General features: G+C 53.6%; 1 protein-coding gene across 1 annotated transcript; it reads left to right on the top strand.

Annotated features, from left to right (window-relative positions):
• The first annotated feature begins 825 nt into the window (after window positions 1-825).
• On the top strand, window positions 826-7,435 carry LOC311220888 (stomatin-like protein 2, mitochondrial). Its single transcript, XM_084304519.1, is given in 10 exon segments — window positions 826-870; window positions 1,222-1,321; window positions 2,174-2,232; window positions 4,052-4,128; window positions 4,130-4,151; window positions 4,741-4,875; window positions 5,604-5,748; window positions 6,071-6,150; window positions 6,366-6,494; window positions 7,156-7,435. Coding segments are annotated over 10 exon segments (909 nt in total). The 5' UTR covers window positions 826-840; the 3' UTR covers window positions 7,288-7,435.
• The last annotated feature ends 714 nt before the right edge of the window (window positions 7,436-8,149 follow it).

Consider the following 8,149-nt stretch of genomic DNA (forward strand, 5'->3'; position numbering starts at 1 on the left):
CTGATTTTCACCTAATTGTCCTAAGGAGTCTGGTTGTCTGCATTTTACAAGGTCACCTGCTAAGCTTTCTTATCACTGTAAGCATATCTCAGTACCACATTCCTTCCTTCTAAACAATGTAACTCTGCAAAAACAACATTTCTATTCCCACAGTTTTATTTAATAAACGTTTGGAGATCGAGCCCAGCCCCACAACGCCCCGAGGGGATGGGGGGGGGACACGAAAGGGAACTAAGGGCAGCAGCTGCTGCGGCGGGCCGGGAGGCGACGAGAGGGCTCCGGAAGAGGTGGTGCTGCCTGGGGAGGGTTCCGGGGCGGCGGGTGGGGAACAGCAACGGGACGGGAGCAGGGACGGCATCGCTGGGGGAGCGATGCTGGCCCGGGCAGGGCCTGGGCTGCTGCGGGTAGGTACGGGCACCGCTGAGGGGTCGGGGGACAGTGTGTGTGTGGGGAGAACCCCAGGGTAACGGAGCTGGGGGGCGCCGAGTGGTCCGTGAGGGTCCCGGGGTGGGGTCCGCAGGTGGGATGTGAGGGAAGGGGCTTGGGGGTAGCTCCGGAGGCGGGGTGAGTCCCCCCCCATGAACAGCCGTGGTGTGCACCCGTGTGCCCTCGGGCTGCTGGCTGCGAGCCTGGAGGAGGAGGAGGCTTGGTGGTGGTTGCTGGCAAGGGGCTGCCCGCCCGTTGCTGGGCTCCATCTCGTGCCTCTCGGTCCCACAGTGCACCCAGCAGCTGAAGCGTTCAGCGTGGCTGGCCCCGGCTCCGCAGCGGTTGAACTCCAGCTTGCCCTTGAACATTGGGGTGCTCTTCGTACCGCAGCAGGAGGCTTGGGTGGTGGAGAGGATGGGCAAGTTCCACCAAATCCTTGAGCCCGTAAGGAGCTGCTTTTCTGCCCTTCTGGGTCTGGCAGGTTCCTGTAGCTGTGGCGAGGCACATGCTTTGCAAGAGGATTCAGAGGATGGTCAGAGTACCCGTGCTTATTCTGTCAGACTGTGATTCTTTCAGGTGCTTGTAGACTAATTTCCTTTAAAATTGTGTGTTAAAATCAGTGAAAAACCTAAGCTCCCCACATGTATGAAGCATGTTTGCTCAGCCTGAAGCATCTGCAGCATGTCACGTACTTGGGCTTTGTTTGCACATCTCTCTAGGTTGTCTGAGCTCCATGGGTGGGAAAACCTCTGCCTGGCTTCAGGGCTCAACTGTCTAATCCCACCTTTTTCACAGGGTTTGAATTTCCTCATCCCTTTGCTGGATCGGATTCGTTATGTGCAGAGTCTCAAAGAAATTGTCATTAATGTCCCAGAGCAGTCAGCTGTCACCCTAAGTAAGGAAAAGTTTCTGTCTCCTGCCCCTTCCCATCCCCTGCATCTGTGGTGAACAAGGGATAGTGCAGGGACAAGAGGAAATGTCCCAGGCTCCTAGAATCACAGAATCAAGGTTGGAAAAAACCTCCAAGATCATCTGGTCTGACCATCCCCCTACCCTCAGTGTCACTCACTAAACCATGTCCCTAAGCACCATATCCAACCTTTCCTTGAACACCCCCAGGGACGGTGACCCCACCACCTCCCTGGGCAACCCATCCCAATGCCTGACCGCTCTTTCTGAGAAGAAATGTCTGTGGACCCAGTCTTGCCCATGCCACTATGATCAGCAAAACCAGGAGGTCCCATGTGCCCCTCTGGGGTGCTCCACTTCTTGCTGTGATGAATACAGCAGGCAATAATCAATTTTTCGTATTTCAGAAATTTTCATGTGTTGAACCAGGAAAAATCTCCACTGTGTTTTTTGCAAATGACATGCAAAGATTTTGGATCTGGTTGGTGGACTTGTCTGTTATAATTCTAGTATTAAGTTTCTTTTTTTCCCCTCTTAAATCTTTTACCTGTTAAGGTAGCTTCAGCATGAAATGTTTTGATCTTGACACCTGAGGTTTCTGGTGTATTTAAAAGTCAAAGGGAGACACTTTGTAGAGAATGTAGGGATCCTTTTTACAAAGCATTTTACACGAGGAGATCTATTTCAGCTGATCCCTCTCTCCATGCCACACTGTTGACAACAGGAAGGAGAGGGACAACCATGCCCAGCTCTGCTAATTCTATCAGGGGAAAGGGGGGCTGCTATGCCTTTTCTCTTCTGTTTCAGTAAACAGGATGTGTCATTCTTTTCCTGGTAGATAATGTCACGTTGCAGATTGATGGAGTGCTCTATCTGCGGGTTATGGACCCCTACAAGGTACCGTCCCTGCTGTACTGAGGCCCAGCTTGACCCTGGAGGCACGAGGCAGCTTGCAGCTTCCAGCCTCCAGCACCCATGGCTGCACCCTGCAGGCTCTGCGTATGCAGCCTCACCCAGCTGGCCACTGTGGCCAGCCTCTCTCAGCTCACTTCTCTCTAAGATGCATGCTCCAGCCTCTGTTGGGCTTGCTGTGCTCCGCAAGCAGGTGGGCTGAGCATCCCCTTCTCCAGGACTGCTCTCTTGGAGGAGGAGGTTGACGGGGGTGTCTGTGTCAGGTTTTTCATTTTAGTACAACCTTTCCTCATTTTGCCTATGTGGTGGTTTTACTCAGGTGGGCAGCCGAGTTCCACCATGGCCACTCTCACTCCCCCTCCTCAAAGAGGAAGGGGGAAAAAATACAACACAAAGAGCTCGAGGTTTGAGATAAGGATGATTTAATTAAAGGGAAAAGGGAGAGGGGGGAAAAAAAGGAAAGAAAAAAAAATAAAGCAAATGCCACACGGAAGCACAGAGAGAGAAAAGCAGTTACTGTCTACTTCCGTCAGTGAGAGATGTTGGGCCATGTCCTGGGAAGCAGGGCATCAATATGCGTAGCGGTTGTTCAGGAGGACAGATGCTTCCACCATGAGAGCCCCCCCATGGCATGGGATATCCCTTCGGTTGGTTTAGGTCAGCTGCCCTGGCGATGTCCCCTTCCCATCACTTGCCCACGCCCAGCCTGCTGGCTCTTGGGGGCTTGGAAGGAGTCCTGATGCTGTGCCAGCACTATGCAGCAATAGACATGTTAGAAATGGCTCAATCTTCAAAATAGGGTTAAATAAAAAATAGGATTTATTAAAAGAATAGAGGTAAGCAAACAGCGCTGGGTGCACCGGGAGTCTCCGCTCCACCAGGACACACCCCAGTTACATCAAGTAGCTGATTTTTATGCTCCTAGACTAATACATATTCATTACTACTTCTAAAAAAAATAGATTATTATAATTAGCTTCCGGGATCCATTATGCATGCGCATCAGTCTCCGGTGGTCCCTCTGGGGGTCTCTAGGGGTCTTTCATGCTGAAGGCTCATAGTCTTTCTCTCCAAGTTTTTTTCTTGTCCTTCCCCTTTGTACTCCTTGGCACCGTGTCAAGTTTACACAGCATCCCCTGCAGGTCTTGTCTCCTAGCCGTCCTTCAGCTTCTTTTTTTTCTTCTTCTTAATCTCTTGGCCACCTGGCCAGATATCAGAGGCCTGCATAGTATCCCATAACAGTCACTAGTTGTTATCAGTTGTTCTGAAACCCCCAGACATCAAAGACTTCATACAAACACAAATAGCTTTCTTATTGACACTTCACCAGTAATTAAAACATTCTTCACCAGCCATTCACAGGGACGGTCACACCTATAGCAGTGTTAAGTTAATCTCGAAGAAGACAAAAAAAAAAAGGCTGTAACTGTTAGAAATAGAAGTCCAGAATAACAAAGGCAAACAGGTTCATAAATTTGAGGAGTATTTTCTGAAGACTTGATAAATTGACTAGAATGAGGGGGAGACTGGGACACACTGCATCTGTGGTTCAAGAATTGAATTGCCAGTGCAGGGCCCAGAGGCAGACAGGACTGTTCTTTATGGACACGAATTGTTAAAACATTCCTAACAGACACAACACTGGAGTGATATCAGTGCTGTTTCAGCTACGAGTGCAGAGTACAGCACTGTGTGGGCTGCTGCAGGGAAAGGTGACTCCATCCCAGACAGACACAGTACAACCTCTTTCAGGGTCCCTTTCAGCACCGCCACTTACTCTCTTGTTTTTGCTTTTGCTCCCCAGGCCAGTTACGGGGTGGAGGATCCTGAATATGCCGTGACCCAGCTGGCCCAGACCACCATGAGATCTGAACTTGGCAAACTCCCTCGACAGATTATTGCGGGTGAGCAGGGGAGGTGGATACCAGTGCTGCCAACATCTGGCAGCATCTCGAAACCCTGCGGGGCCTGTACAACCAGGCTGATATGTATAACACTAAAATGCCCTTTGCTTAGATGGCTTCTGGCTTCCATTTCAGTCAACCTGTTTGTGAATCTTTGGAGATGGGTCTTGCTTTGGATCTTTTTGGCCAATGTCCAAACCCAGCTGGTGTGACTGTGTCTCTCAAATCAGCTACTCTTTGCTTAGGCCCAGTGATGAGTGTCCTGGCTGACCTTGTTCAGGGGGGCTGTAATCCTCGTGCTGCATTTGTTGGACAGAAGCAGGAGCTGTTTGTGTTCCTGGAACATTTCTGTATCCAGTTGTAGACCAGATGCTTGTATCAGTAATTTCAGTTTTGGGCACTGCCCTTTCTAGGAGAAGGTGACCCCTCCGAGAGATGTGGAAAGCATCTTGCCCTGCCCTACACTCGTGGAGTTGGGGATTTTCTGGCTGACCTTTGCCCATGGAATGAGGTGTCTGTTTCCCTTCTGTCACTGTCTTACGCTAAGCACCTCTTCTTTGTTCTCTGCTGTTTCTTTTGTGCCTGCCAGGAGCGTGAGTCCCTCAATGCTAACATAGTGGATGCCATCAACCAAGCCTCAGACTGCTGGGGCATCTGGTGCCTGCGCTACGAGATTAAGGACATCCACGTGCCCCCCCGCGTGAAGGAATCTATGCAGATGCAGGTTCAGCTCTCTGGGTGGGTGATGTGGAATGAGAGGGAAGTTTCCTCTTCCTTGAAGCATGGCTGTTCTCCATCCAGAGCTGGCAGCACTCTGGGCCATCCTGCAGGGAGGGAAGCCTGTTGGAACTTTGGCTGCAAATACACAGCTATTGTGTAAATAATCCCTATTCTTTTTCTGCAGTGGTGGCCCCTGCCTGGTACATGCAAGCTCTGCCAGCTCCCTTTAAAATCCCTGGGGCCTGCTGGGCTCTGCAGGAAGCAAAACTCAGAGCTGAAGGTCTCCCCTTGAGGAAAGTGGGATGCCAGAGCCTAGGGCAGGCATGGAAGGGGAGGAGGGGAAGCAGGCTGGCCTGTTAGATGTGGACCAGACTGAGGAGGGTTGTGTGGGCTGGTGGGTGCTCTTCGGAGCAGTTTCTGTGAGCTGGTGGCGCCCAGTGGCGTTACAGTGAGTGCCCCACATGGAGTCAGCGTGGTATATTGTGAGCAGTATGCCTGGGACCAGGGCAGCATGGTATGTTGTGGGTTGGGCTCACTACTGCAGCAAACTGCATCTGGGAAGCAGAACCAACCCTTGCTGGGGATCACTCAGTGTTTTGTAGCTGTTGTCTTACCCTTTGCTAAGCTCTGCTTGCCCAGTAGGGACATAGAAGTATCTTTGCTGCTCTTGCCCCATGGGTGGGATGCCCCCAGAGTGGCTGTGGCAGGCAGGCATCTGACCTGTGTTTGCAGGTGGAGGCAGAGCAACGAAAGCGTGCGACAGTGCTGGAGTCAGAGGGGATGGGGGAATCTGCTATCAATGTGGCTGAGGGGCAGAAGCAGGCCCAGATCCTGGCGTCAGAAGCCGAGAAGGCTGAGAAAATCAACAAAGCTGCTGGTAGCCCCTTTGGCTAGAACATGCCTTGAACACCAGGGGTTCTGCACCCCTCTGTATTGAGGGGTGATGCTTCCTGGGAGCAGATTGCACTGCTGTGAGCCAGACTGCCTCAGCTGCTCTCATTCCTCCCTGCTGGGACCCTTGGACTGTGCTGCAGCTGGTGTTGCTTCCCCACAGCCTGGGGCAGCAGGAGAGGCGTTGCAGGACAATTGTAGTGCTATTGTTAGGGAAAAGGAGGCTTTGTATGCACCACATTTTCTTGATATACTTCTTGCAAGCGTGTTGTCACAGTTCTGATGTGCTTTGTTGTGCTTTGTTGCAGGAGAAGCCAGTGCCATGCTGGTCAGGGCCAAGGCCAAGGCTGAGGCCATTCAGCTCCTGGCGGCTGCCCTGGCCCAGCAGGTGAGTGAGGGCTCCTTGGGGCAAAGCTTTGGTGCCAGCACAGGAAGATGATCCCGAAGCTGGGGTGGCACCCAGCTTTCTCACAGATGCCCCCTGGCATCTTAGTGAAGAGTTTTGTTGACACCTGGGGCAGGCTGGGGGTGCGGGCACGGCTGAGCTCTTGGTGGTGCCTGGCTCAGCCTCCTTCCTGATGAGCCTTGACCATCTCTCCGCAGCATGGCAGCACAGCTGCCTCTCTCTCTGTGACCGAGCAGTACATGAGCGCCTTCTCCAAGCTTGCCAAAGACTCCAACACGGTCCTGCTGCCAGCCAACACCAGTGACATCACCCACATGGTCGCACAGGTCAGTGTTGGAGGAAGGACCCTGCCTCTCATCAGAGGCTGAGGGAGGTGAAGCTCACAGCCCCTGTGGGGAAGGTGGTTATGCTAGGAGAGGAATTTGGCCCAGTGGGTGGGTATAAAATAGAAGGTGTGGGCTGGGGAAGCTGTTTTGCAGCATCCTGTGGGAACAGGAGGTCCCTGTTGTGGCAGCCCCTGGCTGTGGGACTGGCCTGAGCCAGCTTACAGCTGTAGGAGACAGGACCCTTTTTTCTGCCAAAACAAGGTGGCAAAAATATGAAAATATGACTTTCTTACTACCTCTGGGGTGGAAGTTTGCCTCTTCCCTGTCCATCCCTGAACAAACAGGGCTGAACAGGGATTTGGGTCAGCTCCTGAAGGCACTGCTGTGCACTGGCAGGAGTCCTCCATGGGGCTGTCTGATATTGTGGTGTAGCACAGCAACATCAGGGCCTCGAACACAGCCCCTTTAGAGTCCACTGTGGCCCTGCCTACCTTGTGGGACCTGCCCTGTCACAGCTCTATGTGTGTCCTGTCAAGAGTTGCCACAGCCCCACAGCAAGGACACTTCTTGCTGACCCACAGGGCCTTCTCCAGAGACCTTCCCAGTCCCTGCAGGGTACGTTGTCTCCTCTCCTCCTTGATGGCTCTTTCATTCCCTGCAGGCCCTGGGCATCTACACCACACTGACCAAGATGCAAGCTGCGAAGACTCAGGATGAGATACCCCCAGCCCATGGGGACCCCCAGCCCCAAAGCATGGAGGTGCTTAAGGCAGAGCAGGCAACCTCCAGCTAGCGGGGCCTGAAGGACACTGGACACATTGATGGTGCAGCACCCGCGAGAGTGGGGACACTCGCTCAGGGCCTGCCGGGCTGCGGGGAGCCCTGTTCTGCTGCCCTCCCCAGTGGGACTCTCTTCTTCTTCCCTTGGCCCTACTTTTGTATTTGGATTTAATCATGTAATAAATAGTACTGGTGCTGCAGCTCATCCTCGTGGTGCTCAGGGCTGTGTATTGATATGGAGGGATGCAGCATGAGATGATGTTCATCCCAAGCAATTTGGGGGCCAGGACAATCTGCAAGAGGATTCCTCTGTGGGACTGTGGGCTGCTTGTCCCCGTGGCTGGATTTGCATGCAGCCTTGCACAAGGCTGGGCTTCACCTGCTTGTGCGTGGTGGCTCGAGCTGTAGCTGCCATCCTCAGGGGACAGGGGTGCACTGGGTACTGGTGCAGCTGGTGTCAGCTGGGGGGAACGGTGGCTGGGGGCCACTGTCACCTCCGCCAAGCCTCGCGTTGCCACTCCTGGGTGCTTCCAAGGGCAGCGGAGGCCACAGGAGGCCAGCGAGGCCGGGGGATGGTGAGGCTGGGAGGCCAGAGGATACCAGGGGGTGCTGGGATGGTGAGGAGGGTGGGGAAGGTGGGGGAGCGGTAGGTGAGGAACGGGGGAGGCTGCAGGGTGGCTTGCAGGGGGAGTGGGGGCACGGGGATGGTCCATGTAGGGGGGTTGGAGGGTGTGGGGGTGGTTGAGGGCACACGGAAATGGGCAGGGAGTTAGGGTACTGGGGGTGGCACGGAGTGGCAGCAGCACAAGGGGCATTGCCCGGGACTTTACCTGGGTTTGTGCAGGGGTAGGTTTGTAAGGTAGCGACTGGAGGGA

This window comes from Netta rufina (genome assembly GCF_964035555.1).
Source record: "Netta rufina genome assembly, chromosome: W".
NCBI lineage: Eukaryota > Metazoa > Chordata > Aves > Anseriformes > Anatidae > Netta > Netta rufina.